The sequence below is a fragment of the Grosmannia clavigera genome (assembly GCF_000143105.1).
Source record: "Grosmannia clavigera kw1407 unplaced genomic scaffold GCSC_97, whole genome shotgun sequence".
NCBI lineage: Eukaryota > Fungi > Ascomycota > Sordariomycetes > Ophiostomatales > Ophiostomataceae > Leptographium > Leptographium clavigerum.
This window is the reverse complement of record NW_014040560.1, coordinates 1867683-1881471: the sequence shown is the minus strand read 5'-3', so window position 1 is coordinate 1881471 and position 13789 is coordinate 1867683. Positions and strand designations below refer to the sequence as shown.

General features: G+C 57.2%; 6 protein-coding genes across 6 annotated transcripts; 2 read left to right on the top strand and 4 right to left on the bottom strand.

Annotated features, from left to right (window-relative positions):
- Positions 1–102: 102 nt before the first annotated feature.
- On the bottom strand, positions 103–576 carry CMQ_4788 (sister chromatid cohesion protein; the record flags this gene model as incomplete). Its single annotated transcript, XM_014312944.1, has 1 exon — positions 103–576. The coding sequence occupies one exon, from the start codon at positions 574–576 to the stop codon at positions 103–105; it is 474 nt and encodes a 157-aa protein (XP_014168419.1).
- A 133-nt stretch (positions 577–709) lies between these two features.
- On the bottom strand, positions 710–1927 carry CMQ_4402 (aldose 1-epimerase; the record flags this gene model as incomplete). The annotated part of the gene is made up of 1 exon (XM_014312558.1): positions 710–1927. The coding sequence occupies one exon, from the start codon at positions 1925–1927 to the stop codon at positions 710–712; it is 1218 nt and encodes a 405-aa protein (XP_014168033.1).
- Positions 1928–2534: 607 nt separating this feature from the next.
- Positions 2535–5175, bottom strand: CMQ_4869 (uncharacterized protein; the record flags this gene model as incomplete). The annotated part of the gene is made up of 2 exons (XM_014313025.1): positions 2535–4466; positions 4534–5175. 2 exons carry the CDS (start codon positions 5173–5175, stop codon positions 2535–2537), a joined length of 2574 nt encoding a protein of 857 aa, XP_014168500.1.
- A 1070-nt stretch (positions 5176–6245) lies between these two features.
- Positions 6246–7917, bottom strand: CMQ_4436 (uncharacterized protein; the record flags this gene model as incomplete). The annotated part of the gene is made up of 2 exons (XM_014312592.1): positions 6246–7603; positions 7827–7917. The coding sequence occupies 2 exons, from the start codon at positions 7915–7917 to the stop codon at positions 6246–6248; spliced, it is 1449 nt and encodes a 482-aa protein (XP_014168067.1).
- Positions 7918–9087: 1170 nt separating this feature from the next.
- On the top strand, positions 9088–10909 carry CMQ_4313 (para-nitrobenzyl esterase; the record flags this gene model as incomplete). Its single annotated transcript, XM_014312469.1, has 2 exons — positions 9088–9526; positions 9585–10909. The coding sequence occupies 2 exons, from the start codon at positions 9088–9090 to the stop codon at positions 10907–10909; spliced, it is 1764 nt and encodes a 587-aa protein (XP_014167944.1).
- Positions 10910–11734: 825 nt separating this feature from the next.
- Positions 11735–13645, top strand: CMQ_4379 (tubulin subunit; the record flags this gene model as incomplete). Its single annotated transcript, XM_014312535.1, has 6 exons — positions 11735–11746; positions 11807–11865; positions 11935–12266; positions 12334–12837; positions 12887–13320; positions 13637–13645. 6 exons carry the CDS (start codon positions 11735–11737, stop codon positions 13643–13645), a joined length of 1350 nt encoding a protein of 449 aa, XP_014168010.1.
- Positions 13646–13789: the final 144 nt, after the last annotated feature.

Below are 13789 nucleotides of genomic sequence, written 5' to 3'. Positions count from 1 at the left end.
AAATGTCACGTGATACAATTTGGTAGGCGGTATTGCACACATACTTCCCGTTAAGCCCTTGTCCATGCCTCATGCTTTCCTATCGTACAGTCGTCCGTCCTCCTAGCTGTTGTGCATGCTTGTCGTCATCGGTTCCGGCCGCTGCGAGAACTGGAGCTTGTAGTGCACAATCTCCACCACGTCCAGACGGTCGCCCGTCTTCGTGCTGTCTGTTCCCTCAGGCCTGCTGCGCTGCACCACCGCTATGGGTCGCGGCAGCTTCTTGACCTCGCCCGTCAGCCGCTGGAAGCGCCCAACGCGGAGGTGGACACGTTGCATCCAGGCCGTGTCGGCAGGGTCGCCGCCCGGATTGTAGTCGGGGAAGTCGAGGTGGCCGATGGGCGTGACAGTTGCTGTTGTCGAGTCGTCGTCGTCTTCGTCTCCGACTCGGCCCTCGTTCAGTCCAAACAGGTTGATGGTACCCTGCAGCTCGAGCAGGGCCAGGCCAGCAGGCGTCTGCAGAATCGTCGGCAGCGGGTTGGCCACCACAGCCTCTGCCGGCGGTGGACGTCGATGGATGGTAGCAGAGGAAGCCATGAAGAGGTTGTGCAAGTAAGAAGTGGAGATCAGTTGGATTAATCCATATAAACTCAAGGCCCACTTAAATGGTACTTTTTTACTCTGTACTCCATACTACTCGGGAATTCCCTTCTCTTTTCCATCACTTCTCCTACACAGCAGTCGTGTTTATGCTGAAGCGATACGTCGCCTGCAGCTCAAACGGCGCATCGCCCGGTCCAAACACCTGGCGGTCCTGGCGGCCCCATGCGGGCTGATTGATCCCGTCGATCCAGTCCTCGACCTCGAGCACGACGCAGCCGTACTGCGGAATAGTGCGCGGAAACGGCGCGTCGTCGCCAAAAAGGCCCTGTGTGCGCTTGAGCGCCAAGGACCCGTTCTGGCCGCTGCATGAGTACATCTGGAAGGCCTGCTGGTCCGAGAAGACGTCGAGCTGGATGCCAGACCAGGGCGACTGCAGCCGGGCCACGAGGCTGTCACGCCAGTCGTACGTGCCAGCTTCTCGGCTGACGAGGTAGCAGGTGTCGTAGCCGGTGCAGTTGAAGCCGCAGTTGCCGCGCAGGGCCGGGCTGCTGAAATTGGCGCCGAGCTGCTTGGGCGTCGTCCAGAAATCGTTGACCGAGCCCGGCTGGTTCGCCACCAGGTCGCCTGTCGGGATCAGGATGCTGTCGGTGGCCACACGCAGACCGCTGTGCGGCAGGTACAGCGAGTGGTTGAGCACCGTGTTGGTCTCGTTGTTGGCGAACCCGTCCAGGTTCCAGTACACGTGGCTGCTCAGCATGATCGGTGTCCGCGCCGTCGTCGCCGCCGCGCTCATCTGCAGCTGCCACGTGTGGTCGCCCAGCGCGTACGTCACCAGGCCTTCCACTTCACCCGGGAAGCCCTGGCTGCCGGCCGGGTCGACGAGCGAGAACGAGATGCTGCTGGCCGTGTGCGCCACCACCGAAAAGTTGCGCCAGTCCCAGCCGTGCGGCCCGCCGTGCAGCGTGTCCACCCCGTCAGGGTATAGCGGCGGCTCTGGGTTCTCGTTCGGTAGCACGTGGTACGTCGTCCCGTCCACCTCGAACGAGCTGTTGCGGATCCGGTTCGCATACCGTCCCGGAACCCCCCCAAAGTGCGGGTGCTGTCGGTCGATGCCGTAGTACGACGCGTTGTCAAACCCGCCCACTAGATCGCGCTCGATGCCCCATTGGTCGCGCACCAGCAGGTTCGACACCGACGCTCCATATGGGATGAATGATGCCCGGATCCCCGTCCCGTAGATCCAGTACTTGCCGTCCGCGTCCGGACCCGTCGAACTGCTGTTTGTCGCTGTCACTGTCGCCGCCAGAGGGCCTAGCAGCGCCAAGAGGACCGGCAGATGCATCATCGACGTAATGCTAGATCTGATCGCAAAGTGAGAGTGAAGAAAAGGGAAACTTGAGTTGCCCGTCAGATCATGTGCCAAAACAATCGTGGCGATGAAGATCCAACGTCGCTTATATCACCATCAGCCGTGACCCGTCATCGCCCCGACCGCCGGTCTGCAGATCGCTGCCCCCCTGCTTGTCCACACTGTTGCTCGTAGGACAACATCAGCCGGAAGAGGGGTTGGCCCAACGAATGTGAAGATGTCTCAATCCTGGGGAACTGTCGAGGCGGGGAAATTGACACGAAGGGAAGGTGCGGAGAAGTCGTGCCAGAAATTACAATTTAGCCTGCTGCTGGCTAATATACCCTGTCTCGCGAGAGCCTTCAGCGGGATCTGCTACATCAGATTAACTGCACCTCTTCCTCGCACTTTATTTCTCCACCTGTCTTCTCTCGCCTTCTCCTCTGTAGCGTCACTCTCCGTAATGCCGGTCTAGTTTGCGGCCTCTCCGAAACCTCGGCCTCGTCTGATGTGCCCTCTCTTCCAGGAAAATAATGTAGAAATCTCAACCATACGACCGACTGCCGAATCCTTCCAGCTGTAATACTCCTCTTCCTTCGCCCCCTCACCAGAACCGCCCCGAAGCCGGCACCAGAGCCATGTTCATCTGATTGGCCGGTGGCGTCCACATCGTGTCGCCCTGTCCGTTGTCAATGAGCACGCCCACACCGTCCATCTTTTCGACAAGATCCAGTGCCGGCTCAAACATGGCTCTGGACATGCTCTCCTGCATCGCCGAGCTGGTCCACGCTGCCGCCCCACCCACCCCCAGTGTCTCGTTTTCCCGGAATGCTTCCTCCGCCCGTACCGAGAGCACGCTGGCTTCGTACCATGATCCAAACACGCCATGTACCGGGTCATCTGCTGCTGCCGTTGCCCGCAGAATTCCCATCCGGCTGTCGCTGTTGTCTGGCTTTGTCTCGAGCTTCATGTGCCGGTTCCACGACACGTCCAAGAAGCTTTCTCCATCCCTGCTGACATGGCGTCCCACGTGGCGAACGCGCGCGTTCAAAATCTTGGTGCAGAACCGAGGCCCCGTTGTAGCTGACATCTCCCGGTAATCGTAACCGACCTGGAACCGAGGCCCTGTCCCGGGCCCAATGGGTCCTGGCGGAACTACCATCGACCGCAGAAGCCCCTGCGCAAAGTCGCCGTACATTTTCTCTAGCTTTTCTGTCGGGCTGTACATAACCGCGATTCGGACATCCCAGTGCCGCCGGATGCAGTGCACCCATATTGGCGGGCGCGCATCTTCGAGGCGGCGCATGTTGTAAGTGAATGCACCCGGCCGAGTGCCATCGATCTCGACAACAAAAGGGTTATGTGCTCTCGGCACCCCATCGCTCGTGAAGGAAAATCGCTGGCACTTAAACTCGTAAATCACGCGCTTCTCTTTGAAAGTCCACAGCGGATTCGATGTTCCGGTCCCAACGACATTTTCGATATCGTTTGCAAAGATCGATAGTGCCTTGGTAAACATGACGCTCCCGGGGGACACGCATACCGTATCCAGTCGGGTCACAATGTCCGTAGGGGCCCATCCAGACGCTCGCTCGCCAGGGCCATTTGTGGCAAGTCCACTCGGGTTGGCATCCATCATGTAGATGCGGCCCAGCGCCGCGTGCATCTGTACGCGGCCTCTGCAATAAGGGAGGTCTGCTGTCAATAACTTGATTTGGCGACAGAGCTTTCTCGAAAGAGTGGAGGAAAAGCCGCTGCTGGATTTGCCGACAGAAAGGGCCTGTACGGGAAGGTCGATGAGCGGTTGGTCTCCCTGTCTTGACCCATCTTCAACTGATTTGGCCACCGACGGCGTTGTTTCGTCTGTGCCTATATCTATGAGTGTGTTTTCTCTGTTGTCGTCGTCCAGCGTGGTGATGAGTTTACTGGACTTGGAAGCATCAGTTTTAGGCCCAGGAACTGGGTTGTTGACGAATTCCCATAGCAGTCGCATCTGATAGCCGTATTTCCCGTTCTCTGGCGGTGGCGCCAGAGATGCAGGCTTCAATGCCGGACGGCCATTGGTTGCCTCGGCCATCTTTTCCAAGTCTTTGCTCTCCAATGAGAGAAGGTCGAGCTGTTTTTCCCACCCGTTCGCTTCAGAGTCCTTGGGTGGTGTCTGAGACTTGTCAGGCTCATTGGTGGATGGCAATTCGCTTGGGGCCGTCACGCCCAGAGCTTTCGGTGCATACTCCTCATCTTTGAGCCAGCTCGGCGACTTGTGTGCCTGGTCATGGAAGAGCGGCTTCACCCTTGGGCCAAAGAAGGAGACCTCGGTTCGTTTGAAGGGATCGAATATACAGATTCGAAGACAGACAGCCTTGGAGAAGATGGCTTCAAACATGGTATTCATCTTGTTGCCGGGAAAATGCCCGGGATCCAGTATAGTCGATGTAAGCATGGCTTCGTTGACATGGGCCATGTACCTCACATCAACGTGATGTATTCCTTCTGTTTCGGCATGCAACAGGTGCTTGGGGGGCGGCATGGTATGTGCCTAGAGAACCATTAGCTTTTTGTTGTTTGATCGCAAACTGACAGTGGTATATACAGGGCACACGGACATATCGGCGGAACATGTTATCAAGCATCGTGCTCGCTTGGCTCAGACTCTGCTTAGATGGACCTCCGAGGTACGCCAGCCGGTCAGTAGAATCGCACTGGATGAATACGCCCGATGACTCTGAGATGGTTGCCATGTCTTGTGCGCTGAGAAACGTATGAATCGTGATTGCGTCTGGTGTTTCTTCCTTCACGCGCTTCCACACTTGAGTGTAGTTATAGTTGTCGAATCGTACGGGACACTGGTAGTCTATGATAGCTTTTTTCTCCGTGTTGGATTGGGCAGGCAACTCTCCGGGACTCGGCACCTTCAACCATTTGCTGTCAAGAGGTATCTGAACGTAGATGATGGAGGTAAGTAAGGATAGCGCGTGGACCACGAGGGTCTGGAGGAGAGAAGCAATTACCTTGGCCCCATCCTGGGTTTGTAAATCTCTTTCGATCTCTGTATGGATTGTGCGAAAATGAGCTTGCACGTCAGCTACTTTGCTGGCTGGACAGGTTGCCTTGAACCACCCAGCTTCTGGCTCGAATTCGAATTGGCCTTGAGGGGTCTGTTTTCGCAATTCCGCGAGAACACGCTCGACTCCAGCATCCTCGTACTTCCACACGCTGGTCAAGTAGATATCAACGGAGTCGTCCATGATACCGATGGTAGGGATACAGCTGCCGAGAAGCGTTGAGCATACAGATTGTGTATGGTTTCAAGACGAAATGTTGGAAACGCGAGATGATGCTGCCAGCGGATGTCTGGAGATAATTGAAGTAAAGATGATAAAGTAGGAGACTATATAACAGAAGAGTGTGCTTAAGCGAAATAGAATTGCACGACATTATGAATAGACACAGGACAAAGTGGCATTGTATTCAAACTCCATATACGTAGTGACTAGGTCAGACATGGACGGGTAGTTAAAAATTCCTGACGAGGTGATAAAGAGATAGTGCGATCAAATAGACTGCCGGCAAGCACGGTATTGACGCAGATAAGCCATCAATAAGGCCGGGACTGTTTGTCGAAGAGTAAAAGGCCACACAAGCTCCTAGGATGAATTTGCTTTGCCATTGTTCTTCCGGATGGGAACGACGTAATTAAGGCGAAAGGAAAACACCACGCTCTAAAGTAGAGAGAACCTGCAATTGTGCCTTCTATTATCACAGAAGCTCAACCGTAATCAGTCACGGACAAAGTCTGTACAGACGAGAACCAAAAGAGCAATCTTATTATATCTTCCATAACACCTGCATCGCCTCTGCAGAGGCGAGCTTTGCACAGATGTAGACAGACGTGTGTAAGACACCTGGTTTAGTAGCCATCACCGCCATCCCATTCCCAGCCCAGGACCCAGAATGTTTGATAGTTTCCATTCCGATACATTCTTTGTGCGAGTTCCACGACCCGAATGCGACTACTCAAAACATCCAGAAACCCAAAAATAAAACAAAAGTGTGTGAAGTGAAGAACAAGGGGAAAGCAAAACATTGAAAATACAATAATCTGTCGTGCCAAACACGCCGCTTTTCATCCATCGGCTTGTGAGGCCGGGCAAGCCAACCCGGTTCGGGTGGCCTGGATGCTGTGTAAACGGAAGAACGCCAAACGCCATCTATCATGTTGTCCAAATCATTCATAGAAAAGAAAGCATGGCTGGAAATGGTGAGTTGTGAATGTCCGGCGAGGACGGGTGGCCGGAAGAAAGTGCCAAAGTTGTACTTATTCCGCCCAGGCAACATTGTTCTTGACATTGAGTGCCCACCTCAGCTTGTCAAGCACCTGCCGGGCTTCTTCTAGCATTTGTTCTTGCTCGGCTTCGCGCTTGGCGGCATTGGCCTTGATGTCACGCAGCGCATCTTCCTGCTCCTTTTTGTAAGCCTCGTACTTGCGAGTGATGTCCTCCTTTTGCTGCCACAATAGACGGATGTTACCGTCCTGCTGGTCGCACAGATCACGGAGTGTTGTGATCTTGTCGTCGTCTTGCCGCCGTGCCTCGGCCAGCTCCTTGACTTCCTTGGCCATGCTGCCCAGGGCCTGCTTTACAGCATCGCCCTGGTCACGCCAGTGGCTGCTGATGGCGTTGTAGCGGCCTTCCATCAGTGCAGCGTGGGCGGTGGCCTCCTCAACCTGCTGTTTTGACTCCTTCTTGACCTTGTCCATCTCTTCTCTCCAAATGCGCTCCCGGTCCTTAGCATCGGTAGCACGCTGTTTCTCCAGCTCGACGACGCCCTGTAGACTCTCGACCTGACGTTCCTTGCGAGCCAGCAGTGTTTTGGTGACGCTGGCCTCCAGCAGGCGGCTCTCATACTCGGAGACCATTCTCTCCATCTTGTCCTCTAGCAGCTTGGCGGCCTGCCGGGATTCGTCTGCCTTTAAGCTCTCGAGCTTCAGGTCCCGTTTGAGCGTTTCATTGTCCGACACCAGGCGATTGATCACACGGCCAGTCTTGCCCAGGCCGGCCTTACCAACCGTGGAGTCCCAACCATTGGCGCCAGCCCCCTCGCCCTGTCGATCGTCCGTCATGGCAACACCTTCCTGGCTGAGGCTCGAGTTTGAAATTACCCGCGTCAAGGATCGTTCGGGGACGGCTAGCGAGCTAATGTCTCCTCGGTGTTCAATATCCACTTCGGACCTCGCAGGCATTGCTTCCGGGCTTCCTGGTCGTATGACAGGGTCGTCGGAATCAGAGAGTGTACTTTGGTTTAGGCGACTGCTGGGGGTTATGTTGCGGTCGTTCTGTAGCGAGTGGGATGCAGAGGATGCGGCGCTGGTTGCGCTGTTTTCAGAGCCAGAAAAGGTTGAATTGGAGTTGCGTGTGATGGATGCCGAGGCGTCGGAGGGCAGGTCGTCGTCAGATGAAGCGCGGGGTCCGTCGTCGGAAGTCGTTACGGTTCGAATGGTGGATAGTTTCCGGGAGACGTTGGCTGGGGCCGGAGTTGTAGGGAGCCGCTTTTCTTCACTAGTTAGGCCACTGCTTATGCCCATAGTCCTAGTATTGACAGAGGCCGGCGGGGCATTGACCAGAGACGGCTTCGCTAGGTCATTTGGTGTGGAAGGTGCCGGGGTTTGGGTGGTGCCTATGCAAGTGTTAGAGACGGGTCGCCGGCCGACATGCGATGTGCTGAGAAAGACAAGCCACGTTTCCACGGACGGAATGAAGAGTGTGGCGGAGAAGAGACATGGAGGTTTCAGAAACAGAGACCGGAAACAAATGACATGGCAGGAGCAGCAGAAACAACAGACGGAATGGAACAGAAACAATGTGCCAGCAACGGTTCTGCTGCGTCTCGGATCACACACCTGGTACGGCAAGCTTCTGTGGGGAGTTGCTGGGGGATTGCGCAGAGCTGATGGAGGTAGAGCGCGAGGATTTCTTGAACCGGTTGCGCATGGTAAATAGTGGCGGTCCTGACTGGCCGCGTCTCGCGGTGGTTGATAATTTCTATTTCTGTCTGGCTGGCGTTCTTTGGCGCGGTCTCTAAGCTGTTTAAATTGGTGTCTTTTGTCTTTTCGCCTGTGGCGGCTTCTTGGCGCTGCGCGTTTAGTGCCTTTGGTGTTGGACAGTGGTGCTGGCGGTACCGATGGCGAGGCGAGTGGCCGTGCTCGCAGGCGAGGGTTCGGGCGATGAAGGACGGCAGTGTACGGAGTACGGGTGATAGACAGAGGCGTGATGCAGTAGGAGAGAGAAGAGGCCGTGAGGCTCGTTTGGCCGAAACAACACAGGCTTGCTCTGTTTGTTTTGCTGTAGCGGAAAGAGCGATCCGCAGGGGTATTTCTGTCGTATGTCCATGTTTGGTAGCAGTGTGGCTTGAAGTTGTGTCGAGCGATCCACTTAACGCGCCGTTCCAAACGGAAGGAATCGCCAGTGCCCCGGCAACCGTCACGGAGAGTGATTAGTCAGTCTCCTAAAACGTGCAAAAGTAGCTTAGTTAGATAATTAAAAGATTCGTGTTGGAGGGTCGGGTCGCGAGATGGAGTGACAGATTTGTGCTGGTTGCAAGGGGTGGGTGCTACCGTTTTGTGTACGTACGGAGTAGTGCTCTGTACTATTGATACATACACATGTAATAGGCATTAGCACTGAAGTTTATCACGTACGGCCATAGATACTGGAAAGCACGGGATCCCGTCCGCTCTCCCCTAGTTAAACCAGTAATCGGCGGATTAGTAGTTGGGTCGGTGACGACCAGCGAATACCCGCTGCTGTACGTTTTTTGCTTCTGCTTTAGATGTTTTTTTTTTTTTTGTGGCTCAGTGGGCAGGATTGTGTTTGAGCACATTCTTTTTTGCGGAAGCCTATTCAGAAGTGTGTCATTGCAGAATAGTGTGGAGATGCGTATGGCAGTGCGGAATAGATCGTAAGATGCGTTGTCAGGCTTTTTGATTATTTGTAATAGTGTCCGGTTTATATTAATGATATACACGCAATTAATCACATTTAAACTGCAAGAGGACATGGTGGTGGTGTCTGATGAAAACGACAAAGACTCACATCTTTGCCAACACGTTTCCAGGTTTGTGACAGCATATTACCAGGAAGCAACGAACCTCTACGTCGGCCATGTCTACGAGAAAGAACGGCGAGATCCAGTCGCTGGATAACTATGGCGGGCCATGCGATCTGCAGACAGACAGCGGACTCAGGCTGCATGGTTTCGTGTCGACGCACGGCGTGGCCAACTTCCTCAACGTGCCGTACGCCGTCTTTCCGGCACGGTTTCGCACGGCGCAGCTGCTGGACCTGACGGTGCTTACGGGCGACCGGGACGCCTCTCACTACGGCCCACGCTGTCCGCAGCCAGACGACGCGGTGCACATGCTGATGCAGCACCTGTTTGAGAAGCTGCCGATGCCGCAGTACACGGAGGAGTTTTCGTGTCTGGACGTCAACATCTACGTGCCACCGCAGGCGCTGGCCGGCGGACAAGACGGCGGTCTGCCGGTCTTTGCGTGGATCCACGGCGGGTCCTTTAACACGGGCGACAACACGACCGAGTTTGGTTTGTCCCTATCTGCATCTGGGAGTCGGAGCATCTGTCTTCAGCGCTGACTGGCCAGATGGAAACCACCTGGTGGCGCGGTCTATGCGGCTTGGTCAGCCGATCGTGGTAGTGACCATCAACTACCGGCTCAATGTGCTGGGCTTCCTGACGTCGGCCGAGCTGGACGCCGAAGCACGGGCAGCCGGCGAGACGCCGGTGCGCAACCAGGGCCTCAACGACCAGCGGCTGGCGCTGCAGTGGATCCGGCGACACATTGGAAGCTTCGGTGGCGACGGCCGGCGGGTGACGGTAGCGGGCGAGTCGGCAGGTGCGAGCAGCATCCACTGTCTGCTGAAGAGCCGGCCTCAGTTCGGTGATGACGATGATAGAGCGCTGTTTTCGGGTGCGCTGATCTGCTCGGCACCCTTGCCGGTTCTGCGACCGCGCAGCGACGGCCAGGCGCTCTTTGACCGGCTCGTGGCGGCGGCAGGTGTTCGGACAGACGCACCGGCCCCGACAAAGCTGGCAGTACTGCGGAGCCGCGAGGCGCAGGAGCTGATCGCGCTGGTGGCGTCGTCGCTGAGCGTGTCGTTTCCGTATGCCGACGAAGCCTGGTTTGACGAGGATGCCAGCAGCAGCAACAACGACAACAACAGCACACCCGATACATCCTACTGGGCCCAGCTTCCGACTTGGTGTCGTCGCGTGGCCGTAGGCCATACGGCTGACGAGGCTGCCCTGTTCTTCTCACAGCACGCGGCGGCGGCGGCGGTGACGGAGACGCAGGCCCGCCAGTACATCCAGAAGTCTGTCTGTGCGGGCTCGGCCGCCATGGCGGCAGTGATCTGGGACGCGGAACCGCTGCAGGATGCGGGCGGCTCGACTGCGCGGCCGCTGCGACGGCTTGTGCGGCTGGCCACCAACGCCATGATGGTGGTGCCAGCGCGGGCGTTTGTGCAGGCAGTGGCGACCTCTGCTCCCGACACGGACGTGTACATGTACTCGATCGATCTGCCGGATCCGTTTCCCGGCCGCGGCCTCGAAGGCGCTTCGCCCGGTCCGCTGCACGGCTTCGCGTGGCACTCGTTTGGCAACGCGCTCGTCTTCTACCAGCCGGCCTGCCAGGCAGACGCGCAGCTGGCGGCTACGGCCGACCGCGTCAGCGAGGCCGTCGTCGGGCTCGTGCACGGGATCCGGGCGCCGGGCGGGTGGTTGCCGCTGACGCCTGCCAACGCGCGCAAGATGAGCTGGAAGGGCAGTGACAGCGGTATGGTGGCGGCTGGCCCGGTTGGCGACGGCGTGGCGGCGGCGCTGCAGGCGGCAGGACCAAACGCGGCGTGGGACTCGGCATATGCAGCCTTTTGCGTGGATCCTGTCCGGATCATGGGGCTGATGAGCTGAGCTGGCAGTAGAAGTGGATATGGAGGGGAGATGGGAGCTGGAGGGGAAGCTGGATGGTGGCTGGTAGTGACTACCGGTGGTGACTGGTGGTGACTGGCAGGCGAGCTGAGGCTGACAAGTGCCATGTACCGTGTAGTTGTCTCCCTCGTAAAATGATGCTGGCGATAGTTCGCATCGTGCAATGTTCAGGGCGCTGCAACGGCCAACTGCAGCCGCTATGCTCGCCCCCATCTTGGGCTCTCGTTAGGCCCGTCAGGCGTCCTTTGCCTATCGACCCGACTGGTGCCCTACGTCGGTCGTATGCAAGATAGCTGCAGCCAAGTCACCCTGTTCCACCGATGATCCCATATCTGATAGCGCAGTCGTTGATATTGGCACTTGCCCAGAAACAGCCGGCAGCCAATCACAGAGCTCGTACCCCTGCACCCTAGCGCACGGGCCAGTCCTTCATTAGGGGCGGTGTGGCGGGGTTGCGTAGCTGTACTTTGACAGCTGCGTGCCTGTCCCATAGCGCCACGTACCGCTACTTGTGGTGCAACAGCACTGGTCCAGCGCGCTTTCCCCTTTCTCGACCTTGTATCTCTAGGCTGCCCCTCTGTCGCTTGACCATCTCACCGCACAAATTCCACTTTGGCCGTTCTGGCGTCCATTCGGGGCTGACCAGCCGTTCCTCTTCTCTCCCCTACTCTGCTCCGAGCTTTTGTCTTTTCCGTGCTTTTTGCCCTCTCTGTTTTACACGCGCTGCGCGCAAGCTGCCAGACTCGTGCTTTTGACCGCACCACGACCACATCCCAACCACTCTCCCGTCTTGATTGACCTGCCAAAATGAAGGGCGAGGTGAGCGATTCTGGCCAGGGCTCTCAATGCAGTCCATTGGTGCAGTACTGACCAGTTTAGATTCTCCATCTTCACCTGGGCCAGGCTGGAACGCAGCTTGGCAACAGTGCCTGGGAGCTGTGAGCTTGACTTTCTTTCGCGTCTTGGTTCTTTTCTTCTTCATTCCATTCCTCGTATTGACTTCCAAGCTACCTCCTTGAACATGGTCTCGGCGCGGATGGCCTCAAGGACCCTAACGCGTCGGCCGACGTTGGCGACGGCGGCTCGTACGAGACCTTCTTCACCGAGACCAGTGGCGGGCGGTCCAACGGCCAGGCAAAGTACGTGCCGCGGTCCCTCTTTGTCGACCTGGACCCGTCGCCGATTGACGAGATCCGCACGGGCCAGTACCGCCATCTCTTCCACCCCGAGCTGCTGATCAGTGGCAAGGAGGACGCGGCCAACAACTATGCCCGCGGCCACTACACCATTGGCAAGGAGCTGGTCGAGAACGTGATCGACCGGATCCGTCGAGTTGCGGGTGAGCTGCCGGTTGCAGGACTCCAGGCCGCTGTGCCGACGTGCAGACGCTGACGTGCTGCCCTCAGACAACTGCAACTCGCTCCAGGGCTTCCTCATCTTCCACTCGTTTGGTGGCGGCACTGGATCCGGGTTCGGGGCGCTGCTGCTGGAGCGGCTCTCGACCGAGTACGGCAAAAAGTGCAAGCTCGAGTTTGCCGTCTATCCGGCGCCGCGCGTGGCGACGGCGGTGGTGGAGCCGTACAACGCCGTGCTCTCGACGCACAGCACGCTCGAGAATGCCGACTGCACGTTCCTGGTCGACAACGAGGCCGTCTACGACATCTGCCGCCGCAACCTCGACATCCCGCGGCCCGACTACGAGCACCTCAACCGGCTGATCGCCCAGGTGGTCAGCTCCATCACGTCGTCGTTGCGCTTTGACGGCGAGCTCAACGTCGACCTCAACGAGTTCCAGACGAACCTGGTGCCGTACCCGCGCATCCACTACCCGCTGATCAGCTACGCCCCGGTCGTGTCGGCCTCCAAGAGCGCCCACGAGAGCTTCAAGGTGCAGGACTTGACGCTGCAGTGTGAGTCGTCTGTGTGTGCGCTGGGCTTGCTTATGTGCTGACCTCCCAGGCTTCGAACCGAACAACCAGATGGTCGTGTGTGACCCCCGCAACGGCAAGTACATGGCCGTGGCGCTGCTGTATCGTGGTGACGTGGTGACGCGCGACTGCAACACGGCCGTGGCGGCGCTCAAGGCCAAGTCGTCCTTCAACCTGGTCGAGTGGTGTCCGACCGGGTTCAAGATCGGCATCAACTGCCAGAAACCGATGGCGGTGCCGACAGCGTCGCCGGCCGACGGCGGGCTGGCCAGCGTGGATCGGTCGGTGTCGATGCTGTCGAACACGACGGCCATTGCCGAGGCCTGGTCGCGTCTGGACTACAAGTTCGACCTGATGTACAGCAAGCGCGCATTTGTGCACTGGTACGTGGGTGAGGGCATGGAGGAGGGCGAGTTCAGCGAGGCGCGCGAGGATCTGGCCGCGCTGGAGAAGGACTATGAGGAGGTCGCTGGCGACTCGCTTGAGGAAGAGGAGGGTGAGGCAGAGTACTAGAGAGAGGTGGAGTACTGGGGGGGGAAGAGTGGAAGGAGTGGAAGGAGTGGAAGGATTGGAAGGAGTGGAAGGAGTGGAAGGAGAGTGGAAGGAGAGTGGAAGGAGAGTGGAAGGAGAGTGGAAAGAGAGTGGAAGGAGAGTGAAAGGAGAAAGTGAAAGGAGGAGAGAGGCGAGAAGTAAGAGAGTGACGAAGTGGAGTGGAGGATAAAGACAGAAGAGTCTCACGCAGCTGATACGTCTTCTGTTTCCTCCAGCTGTCTGGTTATAGCCTCCATAAAGGCTTTTGTATTAAAGACTAGCTACTCCCGGTAGATAGGGATTGTAACTGGAGACGACATGAACTTGGTGGAGTGAAACTCAGGGCAAGTGCGCTTTTATCGTCACTGACACTGTTAACGTACAGCGTCTATTCCACTATCGG